The sequence below is a fragment of the Anomaloglossus baeobatrachus genome, chromosome 11 (genome assembly GCF_048569485.1).
Source record: "Anomaloglossus baeobatrachus isolate aAnoBae1 chromosome 11, aAnoBae1.hap1, whole genome shotgun sequence".
Lineage (NCBI taxonomy): Eukaryota > Metazoa > Chordata > Amphibia > Anura > Aromobatidae > Anomaloglossus > Anomaloglossus baeobatrachus.
The window spans coordinates 124,277,962-124,297,279 of record NC_134363.1 but is presented as its reverse complement, the minus strand read 5'-3'; the positions used below and the strand labels follow the sequence as shown (position 1 = coordinate 124,297,279).

The following is a 19,318-nucleotide window of genomic DNA, read 5'->3' as shown; positions in this document are numbered from 1 at the left end:
ACATTATCAGTATGAGTGTTTGTTATTATTGTTAACATTGTAATTCTATTCTATAGTTATTATTGCTATTTTTATAAATATTATTGTTATTATTATTTGTGGTGATAGTGTATGAAATTCCATGCATTTTCTGCAATATTCACATGTTAGAAACAAGCAGTTATTCGTTTTAATATTAGAAATCAATGTCTCCGTCTCATATGCTGTAGTGTAGATGCTCCGGAGACCATGGAGTAAATGGCTTTCACATCTGTCTGACCCAGCAGAGCACATTGCAGTCATTGCTGCGTGTAATGTCAGGAGTAAAAAAGATAACATTTCTTCTTGTAACATACTTATTTTTTTTTTTAAAAACTTTGTTTTAGGGGGACATGCCAGAGACTCTTTGCTTGCCAGAGCCAGATGTTACGGGAAACTGGGACAGAAGAAAACAGCTATATATGATTTCAATAAGGTTCTAAAGGAGGAACCAGGCAACGTGGAGGCACTGTGTGGAAAGGGTTTAGTGTACATGACCCTAAACCAGCAGAAGGTACCTTTTTAAAATTGAGGAAAAAAATTAATCTTTTGCCTTTTAACACCACATTTTTTTTAAGTATTTAATTGAGTGCAGATATTTCTGATGTAGATCTTCAAATCACCTGGATGGACATAAAAATATTACACTATTGTCTGTCTGCAACCAACTGTGAAGGGAGCATATTGATCCGCAACCACCACTGGGGGGGGCATGCTGTCCTGCAGCCATCACTGTAAGGCGCATACAGACCGGTAACCTCCACTATAGGGAGCATAGTGGCCAGCAACCATCACTAGAGAGAGCATATAGACTTTAAACCACCACTGGAGGGAGCATACTGACCTGGAACCACCAGTGGATGGAGCATACTGACCTGCAACCAGCACTAGAGGGAGCATACTGACCCTGCAACTACCACTGGAGGGAGCATACTGACCTGCAGCCATCACTGGAGGAAATATATTGACCTGCAAAAACCACTGGAGGAAGCATGCTAGCCTGCAACCACCACTGGAGTGATTATACAGACCTGCAACCACCACTGGAGAGCAGACAAACCTGCAGGGCCAATATAGGGAGCATATAGACCTGTATTCTTCACTGTAGGGAGCATACTGGCCAGCAACCACCACTGGAGAGAGCATACTGACCTGCAACCTCCACTGGATGGAGCATATAGACCTGCAACCACCACTGGGGGAGCATACTGACCTGGAACCATCACTGGAGGGAGCATACTGACCTGCAACCACCACTGGAGGGAGCATGCTGACCTGCAACCACCACTGGAGGGAGCATGCTGACCTGCAACCACCACTGGAGAGAGCATACTGACCTGCAACCTCCACTGGATGGAGCATATAGACCTGCAACCACCACTGGGGGAGCATACTGACCTGGAACCATCACTGGAGGGAGCATACTGACCTGCAACCACCACTGGAGGGAGCATGCTGACCTGCAACCACCACTGGAGGGAGCATGCTGACCTGGAACCACCACTGGAGAAAACATACCGACCTGCAACCACCACTAGAGTGAGCATACTGACCTATAAGCACCACTGCAGGAAGATTACTAACCAGCAACCACCACTGCAGGAAGATTACTATCCAGCAACAACCACTGGCTGGTGGTACTTATGGGCAACATTATGTGTACTTTTTAAACCACTTTCCATTGCTCTAATCTGTCTAAGGCCAGGGTGAGATGAGTGTATAGAAGCTGATGCTGTATGCTACTAACGACACTCGTCTCAAGCTCTGCTGTGAGCAGCATCTGAGTGTCATTATACTGTGATCCCATTCTCTTGCATGCGAGAATCAGATCACAGGGGCATAGAGGGCCACTCCTTCTTTGCGCTGTTGGTGTGCTTTAAATCATTATCATGCTGAAAGACCCAGCCACGTTTCATCCTCAATGCCCTTGCTGATGGTAGGAGGTTTTCACTCAAAATCTCACAATACATGGCCCCATTCATTCTTTCATGTACACGGATCAGTCGTCCTTGTCCTTTTGCAGAGAAACTGGACCAAAGCATGATATTGCCACCCCCATTCTTCACAGTGGGTAGGGTGTTTTTTGGATGCAACTCAGCATTCTGTCTCTTCCACACATGACGAGTTGTGTTTCTACCAAACAGTTTTACTTTGGTTTCATTAGACCATATGACATTCAGTACTCTTCTGGATAATCCAAATGCTCTCTAGCAAACTTCAGAGGGCCCGGATATGTACTGGCTTAAGTAAGGGGAACACGTCTGGCACTGCAGGATCTGAGCCCCTGACGACGTAGTGTGTTACTGATTGTAGCCTTTGTTAAGGTGGTCCCAGCTCTATGCAGGTCATTCACTAGGTCCCCCCGTGTGGTTCTGGGATTTTTGCTCACCGTTCTTGGGGTCATTTTGACTCCATGGGGGGAGCTCTTGCGTGGAGCCCCAGATCAAAGGAGATTATCAGTGGTCTTGTATGTCTTCCATTTTCTTATTATTGCTCCCACAGTTGATTTTATTACACCAAGCTTTTTGCCTTTTGCAGATTCAGTCTTCCCAACCTGGTGCAGGGCAACAATTTTGTTTCTGGTGTCCTTCGACAGCTCTTTGGTCTTCATCATAGTGGAGTTTGGAGTATGACTGTTTGAGGCTGTGGACAGGTGTCTTTTATGCTAATAATAAGTTCAAACAGGTGCCTTTACTACAGGTAATGAGTGGAGGACAGAGGAGCCTCTTAAAGGAGAAGTTACAGGTCTGTGAGAGCCAGAAATCTTGTATGTTTTTAGGTGACTAAATACTTATTTTCCACCATAATTTGCAAAAAAAATCTAGTGAAATCAGACAAGGTGATTTTCTGGATTTATTTTCTCATTTCATCTCTCATAGTTGTGGTTTACCTATGATGTCAATTACAGGCCTCTCTCATCTTTTTACGTTGGAGAACTTGAACAATTGGTGGCTGACTAAATACTTGTTATCCTCACTGTACATTAAACACATGCTCCTATCAGAAGAGCAGGCGGCCAGTCCGGACGATGCGATCCTCACGCAAGTGTAACTCCAACCTCAATGTTGAAATATTGTTGCAAAAAACACTGAAATAATTGACACGCTGCTGCTTTCAATAACACTGTGGGATGAGGACACTGGCAAAAGACCGCAACAGTAGATAAGAAAAAATGGATGCACTCACCTATAGGGGTTATGTAAGTCACAACTCCTATAAAGACGTAGTGGTAGGGTGAATAGCCGCAGCCCCATAGGATAAGATTGAATATTAGTGTAGAAAGACGGATCTCATGCCGCGCTTATCACCATTCAAGAAGTAGATGCTTTTAATCCATGTCCTTTATTCAAAAAGCATATACAGGTCAGGACGGTATATGCTTTTTGAATAAGGGACATGGATTAAAAGCATCTGCTTCTTGAATGGTGATAAGCGCGGCATGAGACCCGTCTTTCTACACTAACATTGAATCTTTCGATAACAGCAGTCTTCCATTTCAGTCACAAAAAAACCCCAATTGTGTTCATTAGATTTATGAAATGTCCTAGCTTTTGCTGGTCCTTTTTAATTTGCATAAAACCTATTTAAAAAATGCTACAAAAAAATGCAGCAAAAATGTAACTTATGAATATAGCCTTACTCGCTGGGCCATCACCATAATTTAAAGGCTGGATTATAACGCACAGTAGAAGACATGTACAGGAGGGCCACAGAATAAATTTTTGGACCATTTTAAAAAAAGTGTGAATCCTACAGTGGTAAAGTCTATACACTAAGTGGTTGTGTTTAGTGTTTGGGTCTGTGGGTTGGTGGCTGCGTTTTTCCACTTGCGTTCAAAGGTTTGGGGTACAGACAGCTGCACATTGCACTGGGTCAAAGAACTGGACATGGTTGCTGAATGTGCAGGCAGGAGGCATCTGTGCCTGCATCCTGGACAGGGGATTGGCAAGCACATAGCACAGGGAAAGAGGTAATTTTATCGCCCACAGACACAGATTATGGACCCAGGCGTTCGGCCTACCTAGTCAGGTGCTTTGATCACATGTGCCTGTGTACCGCCCCCGTGCCAGCAGCGGCGGTCGCTCGAGGGGTCTCCGGACCCGGGGGTCGTGCGGCCCCTCAAAGTAAAAGGGGAGTATATTTACAGGGGAGAAAATGGAAAGTTCGTGACGCCACCCACGGTGCGTGGTAATGTGAGAGACCACCAAGACCACCACTGCCATCGGGGAGCCCGGTGACAATTGTGTGGCAGCCTGATCTTTAACCCCTCAGTGGGTAGGGGGGTTTGTGTCTCGGGGCCCATTGGATGGTGTGGTGCTCGGGTGCCATAGGGGGGTAGGAACAGGGGATTTCAGTGTACTCACTTAGTCCAGGAGATAAGCTGTCGTTGTTGTTGTAAACCAGACTTTTGAGCACCACTGCGGCTTGTAGGGAGCACGCTTGGGTCCGTGCCCTTCGTGTTGCTGTTAGCCTGTGGCCCTGTCCTTGGCACCTCCTGTCTCTGTTGGATCTCTGGGTATAAAACTCTTCGGGTCCCGCTCACCCGTATGGCTAATGGAGTGAGCTTGCTCTCAGGGTTCACGCGTAGGATTTCTTTGGACTGTATTGGGAAAGTCATATCCCATCGGTGCGCTAGTACCCCGATTTTGGAGCGGGTTGGGGATTACACTTGAAGTCTTCACCCCCGTCGGGTTAATTACTGGAACGCGTGAAGCTACTTTCCAGCCTGGGGTCCACGTACCCCGTCGTGCCCTGGCCCCTGCCCGGTGATATCTCTAGGCCACTGGCTTCCCTCCTTGGCTGTCCGTGCCCCCTGACACTATCCCCTGCGACCAGGGTTCCAGCTCCTACCGGGCCCAGACCGTCTGCCACCTAGTACACAGGAGCTCTCCTCCGTGACCTCTCCCTCTCAGAGAGTCACTTCTCCTCCACCTCTCCTTTCAACTTCCCAAGCTCAACTCCCCAGCTCAACTGAACTGTCACTTTCTTCACTTTCCTCTCACCAAACACCCATGTGGGCAGCCCTATTCCCTTCAGGCCCCCCAATGGTGTGTCTGGTTGGTAAAGTGTGAAGTGTTCCTAGGATTTTGATTGGGTAAGCTGTTAGCAACACCAAAGAACCAGGACCCATAACCAAGGAGGAGTTGATACTGTGCTGAAGGGCAGGATGCACAATACCCTGTGACGACCTGATAGGCCAGGGTGTCACACCTGAGCATGCTGATGGTGGTCAGCCTGGTAGTGGTCAAGCCCCTTCTGATCTTGGTATGGCCCAGGTTGCAAATTACCTTTTTTTAATCATCTGCACTTTCTTTACAAGAGCACCAGGGGAACACCTAACCCTTGGCCTGGCAACTTGATTTGTGTGTTTGCTATGGGGAACAGTAAAACACTTGCTTTCTCTGGCCAAACCACTGCCTCTTATGTCTGTTGCAGTGCTGCATGCCATCTTCACAGGTTGGGTGAGTGACTTCATCGTCACCACCTCATCTTCCACACTCTTGTCCTCCTCCTCACTTGTTGACTTAACAACGTGGTTTACTGGCAACTGTGTCTTATCAGCCACCTCTTGAGACAGTAATTGTCATTCCCCACCATCGTCTTCTACCCGTGGCTGCTGAATTATTTAGGCATCACTCCACATGATCTTCTCATGTGATTCTTGAAACGTGCAGGGCAAGAGGCCAGAATCAATACATGTAAATAGCTCTTCAGTGTCCCAGTATGGGATGACTTGTCTCCTGGGACTCTCCAAGAAGTATCAGGGTGAGGGCTTTGTGGTCCAGACTCTTGGCTAGTGAGACTAGACCATGTGGAAAGAGGGTGGTGCTGGAAAACAGACTGGAATTATTATCTGCCATTCAACCGACCAACTGTTCACAATGTTCTGGCCTCAACTATGGTGTCCCATGCCCCCTGACAGGAATCTAGGTCTAGATGATGAGTGAGCTTATAATGCTTCCTCAGCAGGCCCAGTTTGCCCTGGCCCATGACCAAGGCCTCTGCATGCACCATCATCCACTTTCCCGTCCCGTACCACATGCCTTGCTCAGTTTTAATTGGGTATGCAGCTAAAAGCGGTATTAATAGGGACTAGAATAGTATAAATTTCCTCCTAACAACTACTTTTGGTTTTACGTTGCAGCAGCAAGGACTTTAAAGCTGTAACCCTTGCCTAGATGACTCCATTGCTAAACTGGCCCTTCTCCAGCAAATCTCTCTACAATAAATGTAACTAAAAGTGGTATTCTTAGAGAATATAATACATTTTTTATGTTGCAGAAGCAAGGACTGTAAGACAATAACTCCTGCCTAGATGCTTCAAATGGAAACTATTCCTTCTCCAGCAAGTCTCCCTACACTAAATGTAGATAAGAGTGGTATTATTATATAATAGAATAGATTTTTTATGTTGCAGCAGAAAGGACTGTAAGGAAATAATTCCTGCCTAGATGCCTCTAATACATTATCTCTTCTCCAGCAGCTCTCCCTACACTAAATGCAGCTAAGAACGGTAATTATTAGAGAATAGTATAGATTAGACAGGCCTGAAAAGGACTTTGGTTTTATGTTGCAGCAGCAAGGTTTGTAAGGCAATAATCCTTGCCTAGATGCCTCTAAAGGGTACTTTACACACTGCGATATCGGTACCGATATCGCTAGCGAGCGTACCCGCCCCTGTCGGTTGTGCGTCACGGTAAATCGCAGCACGTGGTGCACAACATCGCTAACACCTGTCACACAGACTTACCTACCCTGCAACGTCGCTCTGGCCGGCGATCTTCCTCCTTTCTAAGGCTGCGGTTCGTGCAGCGTCAGAGATATCACACGGCAGCCGTCCAATAGCAGAGGAGGGGAGGAGATGAGCAGCCGGAACATACTGCCCACCTCCTTCCTTTCTCATTGCCGGTGGACGCAGGTAAGGAGATGTTCGTCGTTCATGCAGTGTCACACATAGTGATGTGTGCTGTCGCAGGAACGACGAATAACATCGTACCTGCAACAGCAATGATATTAAGGAAATGAACGACGTCTCAACGAGCAATGATTTTTCACGTTTTTGCACTCGTTGATCATCGTTCATTGGTGTCACATGCTGCGATGTCGCTAACGGCGCCGGATGTGCGTCATTAATGATGTGACCCCGACGATATATCGTTAGCGATGTCGCAGCGTGTAAAGCACCCTTAATACACTAGAACTTCTCCTGAAACTAGCCATACACTAAATGCATCTAAGAACGGCATTATTATAGAATAGATTAGACTCAGCCTTGAAAAGGACTTTTGGTTTTACTTTGCAGCAAGGACTGTAAGGCTAAAATCCCTGCCTAGATGCATCTACTACACTATCACTTCTCCACCAGCTAGAGCTACACTCAATGCAGCTAATAGCTTTATTACTAGAGAATAGAATATATTTTTTACGTTGCAGCAGCAAGGACTGTAAGGCAATAATCACTCTAATACACTATCCCTTTTCCAGCAGCACTGTTTCCGGGGTAGAGTGAGATGAGCATCGCATCACTGGTTTTTACATAGACCCAATGATGTGTTGCAGCCGGCTAATCACAGTAATGCTAGTAGGCAACATGGCTATGTAATTACCGGGATTGGCAGGCAATCCTTGCATATTTAGTGGCAGAAAAACAGCCATGATACATGTGGAGCGGGAACCACAGCTTGGCGTTCAAGCTCCAGGGATATTCGATCGATTAACGAGCATGCCCGATCACCTCCATGCCTGATAGCGTATCGAGCAGTGCGGAGAACGCTCGTCAATAACTAAAGATTACATTCAAAACTCCTATGAATTTCATTTATGATGCAGGGTCTAAGGGGAGAACTTTGCTCCTTGCGGAGACTGACAAACCAATCTGGATGTCAGTGGTGAGGAGTCTTATAGCTACAATGCTTCTCTGGGATATATTCAGATTGTCTCTTCAGGCAGGAAGGCGACGAGCTCTAGTGCCACGTATTGGAAATAGCAATCCTAAAAGTCAAAAGTGGCTCTTTAAGGAGCCTTTTCATATGACCTAGGAGTTATGCCAGATCAGAACCTCAGTTTGCAGACACGGTGTTTTGGGATGATTGTCCCTCGTCAGTGCAAAGTATGAGTTCTGATCTGGCTTTATGAGAAGCTATAGTGGAGTCTAAGGGGGACAATCAAGGGACAATTATCCCGAAACACCGTGTCTGCAAATTGAGGTTCTGATCTGGCATAAATCCTAGGTCATATGAAAAGACTTCTTAAAGAGCCACTTTTAAATTTTAGGATTGCTTTTTCCAATAGGTGGCGCTAGAGTTAGTCTCCTTCCTCCCTGAAGAGACAATTTGAATTCATGATGCAATGAGGCCTAACATATGTAGTTGATCATCCCTTCCTATGACTGCTTGCCGTCCTACTGTGTCCTTGCAAATTCTACAATGGAAATTGTTTTGTTTTCAATTAAATTGTGTACTTCTAATCAAGCTTTACTAGGAGCTGAGCTGATAAATTGACCGTCATCAGGCGCTCAGTTAGTGCTAATCCATTCTTGCGTTTAATAATAGTAAAATAAATGGTAATGTCCAGTCAGCTCAGCTATGGGAACCAGAAACAATGGCGTTCTCAAGGTAAATGATTATTATTTTATCGCTGAAATTCGTACCATGGTGTTCCCATGCCGCATCTGAACCGCTGAAACTTGGCATGCTCTCTCTCACCTTTGGCAGAGTAGGTCCATGAATCAAAGACTTTGCAACTGGAAGGAAATCTGCTCATTGTGTTGTATCCACAAGATAAGGATACAGTGTTTACAGTGTATCAGGCATAAACAGAGGCTGAATGTAATGGGAGCATTAAACCCAAACCTTTTCATCAGTTCAATCTATTGTTTCCTGTTATCAACATGTTCTGTCTAGGGACAGTCTGACTGTAGTACTCTTCAATAGGAAGTCAAGGAAAGTACCTCCAAGGGCTGGCAATAGGGCTGTGCAGCCGCTGTGATTGTTTTGGTTGTATTACCTTCCTCTGCCCGGGAATTCAGGCTTGTAACAAGAAAAGGTCCCAATATTAGTTTCCAGCAGTATTTTTGTGATCGTATATACGCTATGTACAAAGCTACTACACTGTGTGCAGAATTATTAGGCAAATGAGTATTTTGATCACATGATACTTTTTATACATGTTGTCCTACTCCAAGCTGTATAGGCTTGACAGACAACTACCAATTAAGTAAATCAGGTGATGTGCATCTCTGTAATGAGGAGGGGAGTGGTGTAATGACATCAACACCCTATATAAGGTGTGCTTAATTATTAAGCAACTTTCTTTCCTTTGGCAAAATGGGTCAGAAGAGAGATTTGACAGGCTCTGAAAAGTCCAAATTTGTGAGATGTCTTGCAGAGGGATGAAGCAGTCTTGAAATTGCTAAACTTTTGAAGCGTGATCACTGAACAATGAAGTGTTTCAAGGCAAATAGCCAACAGGGTCGCAAGAAGCGTGTTGTCCAAAAAAGACGCAAAATAACTGCCCATGAATTGAGGAAAATCAAGCGTGAAGCTGCCAACATGCCATTTGCCACCAGTTTGGCCATATTTCAGAGCTGCAACGTTACTGTAGTATCAAAAAGCACAAGTTGTGCCATACTCAGGGACATGGCCAAGGTAAGGAAGGCTGAAAAATGACCACCTTTGAACAAGAAACATAAGATAAAATGTCAAGACTGGGCCAAGAAATATCTTAAGACTGATTTTTCAAAGGTTTTATGGACTGATGAAATGAGAATGACTCTTGATGTGCCAGATGGATGGGCCAGAGGCTGGATCAGTAAAGGGCAGAGAGCTCCACTCCGACTCAGACGCCAGCAAGGTGGAGGTGGGGTAATGGTATGGGCTGGTATCATCAAAGATGAACTTGTGGGACCTTTTCGGGTTGAGGATGGAGTGAAGCTCAACTCCCAGACCTACTGCCAGTTTATGGAAGACAACTTCTTCAAGCAGTGGTACAGGAAGAAATCGGTATCATTCAAGTAAAACATGATTTTCATGCAGGACAATATCCATCACATGCATCCAACTACTCCACAGCGTGGCTGGCCAGCAGAGGTCTAAAAGATGAAAAAATAATGACATGGCCCCCTTTGTTCACCTGATCTGAACCTGTGGTCCCTCATAAAATGTAAGATCTACAGGACGGGAAAACGGTACACCTCTAGGAACAGTGTCGGAGGCTGTGGTGGCTGCTGCACGCAATGTTGATCGTAAACAGATCAAGCAACTGACAGAATCTATGGATGGTAGGCTGTTGAGTGTCATCATAAAGAAAGGTGGCTATATTGGTCACTAATTTTTTGGGGTTTTGTTTTTGCATGTCAGAAATGTTTATTTCTAAATGTTGTGTAGTTATATTGGTTTACTTGGTGAAAATAAACAAGTGAGATGGGAATATATTTAGTTTTTATTAAGTTGTCTAATAATTGTACACAGTAATAGTTACCTAAGATAGCCAAATCTAAAAAAACCCTCTCCAACTTCCAAAAAATATTAAGCTTTGATATTTATGAGTCTTTTGGGTTGATTGAGAACATAGTTGTTGATCAATAATAAAAAAACAACTTGCCTAATAATTCTGCACACAGTGTATATGATCATTTTATGTTTGTATTATGTAGGTATTATTTAAGCACTGTTGTCACGATTCCTCTGTGCATTCCTCTTGATGCACGACTGATTCGGGCGGCAGTGGCATTATTTTTCTGTGCAGAGCATTTTGCACTTGCAGATGATCTGCTGTGTTTCACTGAGTACTTGCTGGCAGGTTGTTTGACAGCACAGGATTCTATACAGGTTCTGAGAGGTGCTTTTACTCAGGTGTTGCACCTTTCTGGTAATTGCTCTGTTTCATTACTGAGCATGCTCTCTCAGAACCTCGCCAATCGTACTTTCTGGTTCTGCAGTTGTGCTCTTGGCTTGTGTTTTGTGTTTGTGTTTTGATCAAAGTTTCTTGACCCCCGAACCGTTATCTGACCACGTCTCTGCCCGCTCCCTATTTTTGTCGTTACCTCCTGGCTTTGGACTGCTCCCTGACCACGTCTGTCTGCTCCCTGAATCTATACATACTCTCCTGGAATTCTAACCCACGGCCTGTGACTTGACTGTGCTTCTGTTTACTCCTTGTGTCGTGACGTGTCCTCCTGTTACCTAACCCCGGCTTGTCTGACTACTGTTCCATCTATACTACCCGTAAGTAGTGACTAGCATCACAACTGTATTGTGGTATTTTTGTAGTACTGTATGGTATTATTTACTTTTGTGCTGTTCACAGTGCTAATTAGACATTGTATATAATATTATGATGGTGACATTTATAGCCTTGCACCAAAGATGTCTATTGCTGTCACCAAGATAACCTTGCACCAAAGATGTCTACTACTGTCACCAGGTGCCACCATATTCATACTGCAGGCAGTACTTTAGATAGAGGAGATGCTATGGTCTACACAACTATGCTATGGCCAAAGGGGCAGCTCCACACCCTACTTACGGGTGGGATTTGCCAGCGTATTGTTGAGAGTTGCCAATTATAAGTTTGTAATGACTCTGGTTGATTTTCCTATAGCTGGCCCTGCTTTCTTGACTCTCATTACTGAACTAATACTGCCTTTTACCTTTCTTTTGCCTTATGATTTTGCCTCTCACTCCGTCCTCCTGCTTCAGACCATAACCACCTCACTGACCAAGTTCCTGTCAACTGAATTTGTCATGTAAGGGCCTTTTCTAAATTTTGATCCACCTAGTCGACTCTCCTCTACCTGCTTGCTCCATCAGCCAACAGCTACTCTGTGGACGCAACCCAGTGGACCCTGTTATAAGTCCATAAACCTTAGAAAGGTTAAAGGTTGAAGGCCAGGGTTCCTCAGGGACCTGTTAAACAGAATAGCTTTTACAATGTTTGTTTATGGAATTGTTTCTAAGAGCTCCCAAGTTTGCACATACAGTTCCCCCATTGTAATCAACATATGGAATTATTATTTGGGCCTTGACATTTTTAATGGGAAATTTACCGTTGCTAGTGAGCGAGGGCACTAGTCCCCTGGGTGTTAGTTCCCCCGACTAGTCCGCTCTCTTCGCAAGTTAGCACACCCACAGGGGCGTAGTAACATGTTATTCAATGCCCATTGCCCAGCGTCATCCACGGTGATGCGCATATCGGTGTCTGTTGTCACTGCATCAGACGCCAGTCAGTGCACATGATCAGAATGCCCCACACTTCCGTCATGCACACTATGAAGCTGGGTATACGCGTCCCGGCTTCAGAGAAGTCTAGTGTGCATGACCGAAAGTGACAGGGACTTCTGATCATGCGATCTGCCTGGTGTCTGAAGCGGTGACAATGGACACAGGTACATGTATCACTGCTGATGATGCTGGGCAATGGGCATTGAATAACATGTTAGTACGCCCCTGTGGGTGTGCTCACATGCTAAGAAGGTAGGCTAGTCAGGGGAAATAGCACCCTTGGGACTAAAGCCCGCTTTACACGCTACAATATATCTTACGTTGTGTCGGCGGGGTCACGTTGTAAGTGACACACATCTAGCATCGTAAGGTACATTGTAGGGTGTGGCAGGTACGTGCGATTGTGATTGAACGTTAAAACGTTCATCGCATACACGTCATTGAATCCTGACGAATTGCACGTCGGGTTGTTCAATGTTCCCGAGGCAGCACACATCGCAGTGTGTGACACCCCGGGAACATTGAACAGATCTTACCTGCGCCCCACGGCTCCTGCCGGCAATGTGGAAGGAAAGAGGTGGGCGGGATGTTTACGTCCCGCTCATCTCTGCCCCTCCGCTTCTATTGGCCGGCTGCCGCGTGACGTCGATGTGACACCGAACGTCCCTCCCACTCCAGGAAGTGGACGTTCGCCACCCACATCGAGGTTGTATGGATGGGTAAGTACATGTGACGGGGGTTGATCGTTTGTGCGGCACGTTCAACAAATTGAACGTGCCGCACATACGATGGGGGCATTGCAAATCGCATAAGATATCGTATGCGAAATTGCAACGTGTAAAGCAGGCTTAAGTCCCCTCGCTCATTAGCATATCATAAAGGATCTTTAGAAATTCTTTTTCTAAAGATCTCTTATAGTATGCTAGTGTATACAGGGACGGTTAGGCAGGGATTAGCAATATACACCCAGAACTGCTCGTGGTTCTGGTGTATAGAGGACCTGACAGGTTACCTTTAAAAACTGAAGGATCATTTGTGCATACAGCTCCTCTGCGAATCTATGTGTCTCTACAGTAACAAATACAATGTGTCGTCTGCTTTTGCAGTCATATTGCCATGTATCCCCCCTTTACTTCTTGCTAACCCTCAAAATATTTTTGAGTAAGAAATAGGAGACAGATGTCTTATAAAAGGCATCACTATTAGTAAACTTTATTGCATTTTTTTCTTCTTGTTACATAAGACCATCTTCTAATTATCTCTACAAGAGGGAGAAAGCCAATTGAAGTGACCACAGAGCTAGAGACGAGTTCTACAAGGAGACAATCTGTCCGTTTTGCCTTTAAAAGCTAAGAAAACAAGACGCAGCGATGCATCCGCATTAATATAAAAGCCTGTAAATGACATGCCGGCGCTCGCACTCCGCGACATCATCTTATACCCATACACTTGTCAAGGTCAATCACGGCTCATCGTTCCATTTAACTAATTTTGTTCTCAGCGCAAATAGCTTTTCAAGCACAGGTCCCACTTAGGGTAGTTAGGGGGTTTCAATCTCAGTAAAACGCACAATATAAAGGTAGAAGGAGCCACTTATTGAAGAACACTTTGTGCAGTGGAAATTGTGGTCAATGGTAACTGCAGATATTAAAGGAGCAGAGACTAAAAACATCACATCTGATTGTACAGAGTAAATAATCTGCAGCGGGTAGGGTGACTGATATTGGTGCCGAAGGAGGCCCAAAGACCCAACATATGAAGAATCCAATGCTATTAAAGGCAAAGTGTAGATGGGGGCCCTGTATGATCTACATTGGCTCCAGGTGCTTTAAAGGGAATGTGTCATTAGCTTTTTTCCACCTAATCTGAGGGCAGCATAATGTAAGGACCCTGATTCTAGCAATATGTCATTTATTGGACGGCTTGTTGTAGTTTCTATAAAATGTCAAGCACGAAGTAGATGTCCATATAAAATACGTGACAAATGTGTTCAGCCCAACGGGCGTTTGACGCACTACCAAAACACCTCAAATAAAGAAGGGTGGAACACCCGGGTAACAATACAACGGAGGTCCCTGTCACTAGGGAGTGGGGTGATGGGCACCTCCTGAATAGACCTCAAGCTGACTCCTGAGCTATCTAGCGTCCCTATACAGTTTTTTTTTTCAACCTGTCGGTGAGCAGGATACCTTGGACCCTCAGCTGACCCTAAACTCGCCCTGCCTATTCAGTAAGCTGACGAGTACACTAGAGTCTCCACTACACTAAAAAACATGAAGGGAAAGGAAAGACAGATGGGGGGAATAAACAGAAGGATACAAAACACCAACTTCACAGCAGCAGATGGACTCAAAAGCAGCAGATAGGTGGACACACCAATATTCCTCAGCAGCTCCTTCCACTAGGCTGGCCAGAGTAGAAATGAATTCTAATAGCAGCAAGGACTGCTGGGAAAGCTGCAGTATTTAACCTAAATGGGCAGGGGCCCAAAGAGGCTGCAGCTGACCTGCACTGCTTTCAGCTGCTGGCAACAAAACCTGAAATTAACTCATGAGACACCAAAGGAAACGAAAATTCATTTAAATGAGAAGTCAAGATGGAGATGGGAGGTGCCAGTCCTAAGCCTGTCACTATTGTCAAAACAGCACGGAGATGGCCGTGACATAAAATCACAGTTTTATCAGCAGGAGATTATTATCAGAGGACTAGTAAACCTGCTGTGATGTAGTCATCCATATTCATGAGCTCTGTATAACCCTATCCCCACTACCAATCATCCGCTTTCTGTTTATGCACAGTGTACACAGGAAGCTGCCAAGTAGGGGTGTGGGCAGGGTTATACAGAGATCAGAATTTAGAGCACTAGTAGATCTGCAGCAAACAAAAGAGGGATTTTATCAAAACTACAAGTAGTCCAGTAAGTGACACATCGCTGGAATCAGGGTCTCTGCCCCTACACCATGATGCTCTCATATGCTGTAAAAAAAAAAGGTGAGATATATTCTTTTGAAGTTACACCTCTGCATGATTTTAGACTACGTTTGTAGGGCATGGTGATTTTATGACTGTAGAAAAAGGCAGTACTACAAAGTAGATATAAAAAAAGTCTACACACCCCTTTTAAAATAGTTGGTTTTTATGTAAAAGAAAAAAATTAATCCGTTCAGGACATTTTCCACCTTTTTAATGTCTCTCATTAGTTGTACAATTCCAAAATAATTTTGAGGTGGACAACAAAGATAACAGAACTAAAATAATGTGGTTGCACAAGTGTGAAAACCCTCTTATAATTAGGGATGAGGTTGTGTTCAGAATTAGCTAATGTTAAATAGTAGTCAGTACTAAGCCGGCATCATTTACAGTGATTCTGATTACCTCCATATAAAGTTTAGCTGTTCTGAAGTATTTTCCTACATTTTTTTTGTTACATTTTAGAACAAAAGCCATGGTTCATAAACAGCTTACAACAAAGCAAAGGGATCTTATTGTTGAAAGTTATTAGTCAAGGGTCCAACAATTTTCAGGGCATTAGATATATCACAGACACTGTGAAAACCTCATCAAGAAGTGGCTTAAAGTTGCCACAACAGTGACATTACCGAGAACTGGACGATCCTCAAATTGATGTGAAGACAAGAAGAAAATTGTTCTGGGAAGCTACAAACAGGCCGACAGCAACATTAATGAAGCTGCAGGAAATTCTGACAAGTACTGATTGTGTACTGAATATGACAACAATCTCATGTATTCTTCATATGTCTGCCCTGCCCTGTGGTTAGTAAGGCAAAAGCCTTTTTATAAAGCAGAAAATCCCAAGCATAGCTATGTTTTGCCAAATGTACATCAAGTCTACCAAAAGCATGTGGAAAATGTGTTATGGTCCAATGAGATCAAAGTTGAACTTATTGTCCATAATTCTAAAAGAAATATTCAGTTCAAAACCAACACTGTGAGTCGCCAAAAGAACACCATACCCACAGTAAGGCATGGTGTTGGTAGCATTATGGTTTGGTGCTGTTTTTAAGCAGCTAGAACTGGGGTTTTACTCAAGGTGGAAGGAATTATGAACAGTTCCAAATATCAGTCAATTTTTTCAAGAAAATCTTCAGGCCTATGCTTAAAAGCTGAAGATGAAGAGGAATTTCACCTTTCAGCATGACAACAACCCTCAGAATACCTCCAAATCTATAAAAGAATGGCTTCACTAGAAGAAGATCAAAGTTTTGGAATCACCCTGGTGCAAAGCCCAGTTCTGGATCCAATTGAAAATCTGTGGGTGACCTGAAAAAGGACACTGTACGCAGAAGATCCCTCCCAATCTGATAGATTTGGAGTTACTGCAAGGAAGAGTGGGCAAATATTTCTAGTTCTAGATGTGCTACTTTAAAGGGGGACACCGCTTCCTACAACTATTCGTCCACTCCCCTATGGAAATAGGCTCACAATGAGCTAAGTGCACCCCACCACCAGTTATCATATCCACATTAGGGATGAGCCAACATGTGGAAGTTTGGGTTTGCCTGGATCAGCCTGACTTTAGTTAAAACTTCAGTTTAGTATCCTGATTTGACGTGAATTTGACCTCGAACCCCCTGTAAAATGGCTGAAAAATGGTTGTAGTGGGGGCTGTTAAAGAAAGCAAATGTGGGCAATTGCACTGCAAACAAATGTGGATGGGGAATACATTTTACATAAAAATGATGTGGGCTCCCACCTATTTTTGATAACCAGCGCAAGTAAAGCAGATAGGTGGGTGCTGGTGTTTTCAGCCTGGGAAGGCCCTTGGTTATTTGGCCCTTCCCAGCCTAACTACACCAGCCCCTAACTGTCTACTTTACCTTGGCTGGTTATCAGAAATAGAGGGGATGCCACACCAATTTTGTAAATTATTTAAATAAATCATTTTTAAAAACGACATGTAATCCCCTCTATTTTTCAGAACCAGACAAGGTAAAATCGACAATTAAGGGCTGCAGCACCCAGCTGTCTGTTCTCGTACCTGCACTGGTTATCAAATATAGGCATGAGCCCACATCATTTTTATTTTTTGTCTTTATTGTTCCCAGCAGGCAACTTCCACATGCAGTAAAGCTTATTGATGGGCTGTGCTGCAGCCTTCATCAATCTTTAATAGCATACGAACACTAGCTGAACTTCGACAGACTTTTTTTTCTTTTAAAGTCCATGTTCGAGTGCAAGACCAGAACACCTGGTGTGAACTCCAAACTTTATGGTTTGGGTTCACTCATCCCTAATCCACACCACCCTTATTACTGTCACCAGATGCCTGCAGTAGGTGACAGATTAGCACACAGTCTACCCAGCCACTTCTTGCACTCTGGTATACACAGGGTAATACAATCAAGCTAATCTCACCCTCATCAGGGTTTGAGGGTACGTTTAGAGCAACAAGGAACAAACTTCTTACATTTTAAAATTTTAATATGCAAAAAAAAAAAAAACCAGTATAGTACTTAAAAAGGATAAAAAAGCTGAAGTAATAAAAACACATATACAGGCAAAAACAGTATAAAATAAAAGGGATAAAATACAGATATGTATATGAATTGGATCCGCGAGCTTTTGGCAAAGGAAAACTCCACTAGAATTATGGACGGATCTGCAATACTCGTTGCTTCTCCTAAGGCCTGACGTTAATAGTCGGTGGATAAAATGTTATAAAGAGTCCCACCAGACCCTTCACCGCCCCCCTCAGCTGAGGTAAGTGGGGAGGCAGCTGATTAGATTCAATTCTAATCCAGTTTTAGCCCTTATTACTGCTGTCATTTTTCCCCAGGAACTTTCTAGAGAAACAATATGGCCATTATCTTACCGAGTACCCTTTAAGCATTCTACACCGTGTGCAGAATTATTAGGCAAGTTGTATTTTAGAGGATTTTTTTTCTTATTGATGAACAACTATGTTCTCAATCAACCCAAAAGACTCAAAGCTTAATATTTTTGGAAGGTGGAGTGGGGTTTTTCTTAGATTTGGCTATCTTAGGAGGATATCTGTTTGTGCAGGTATCTATTACTGTGCACAATTATTAGGCAACATAATAAAAAACAAATATATTCCCATCTCACTTGTTTATTTTCACCAGGTAAACCAATATAACTGCACAAAATTTAGAAATAAACACTTCTGACATGCAACCCCCCCCCCCAAAAAAAAATTAGTGACCAATATACTCACCTTTCTTTATGATGACACTCAATAGCCTACCATCCACAGATTCTGTCAGTTGCTTGATCTGTTTACGATCAACATTGTGTGCAGCAGCCACCACAGCCTTCCAGACACTATTCCGAGAGGTGTACTGTTTTCCCTCCTGTAGATCTCACATTTTATGAGGGACCACAGGTTCTCTATGGGGTTCAGATCAGGTGAACAAGGGGGCCATGTCATTATTTTTTGATCTTTTAGACCTTTACTGGCCAGCCACGCTGTGGAGTAGTTGGATGCATTTGATGGAGCATTGTCCTGCATGAAAATCATGTTTTTCTTGAACGATACCGACTTCTTCCTGTACCACTGCTTGAAGAAGTTGTCTTCCAGAAACTGGCAGTAGGTCTGGGAGTTGAGCTTCACTCCATCCTCATCCCAAAAAGGTCCCACAAGCTCATCTTTGATGATACCAGCCTATACCAGTACCCCACCTCCACCTTGCTGGCATCTGAGTCGGAGTGGAGCTCTCTGCCCTTTACTGGTCCATCAAGAGTCATTCTCATTTCATCAGTCCATAAAACCTTTGAAAAATCAGTCAAAAGTTTGGCAATTTTAAGACTCCTGCATCCCTCTGCAAGACATCTCACAATTTTTGACTTTTCAGAACCTATCAAATCTTTCTTCTGACCCATTTTGCCAAAGGAAAGGAAGTTGCCTAATAATTAAGCACACCTTTATATAGGGTGTTGATGTCATTACACCACACCCCTCCTCATTACAAAGATGCACATCACCTGATTTACTTTATGGTAGTTGGCTCTCAACACCTGGCTATGAGCTTCTGTGATCCACATGCTATACCCCACGGTGTATTGATACCAGGTATATATTTCTTGGACTGTTTGGAAAG

The 19,318-nt window shown here is 43.9% G+C and overlaps 1 protein-coding gene across 1 annotated transcript in view; it reads left to right on the top strand.

Annotated features, from left to right (window-relative positions):
* TTC34 (tetratricopeptide repeat domain 34) overlaps window positions 1–19,318 on the top strand; it is a 150,252-nt gene that overhangs the window by 32,209 nt on the left and 98,725 nt on the right. The window contains exon 4 of the mRNA XM_075327959.1: window positions 366–532. Within this exon, the coding sequence (XP_075184074.1) occupies window positions 366–532 (167 nt within the window). The remainder of the gene's footprint in view (window positions 1–365; window positions 533–19,318) is intronic.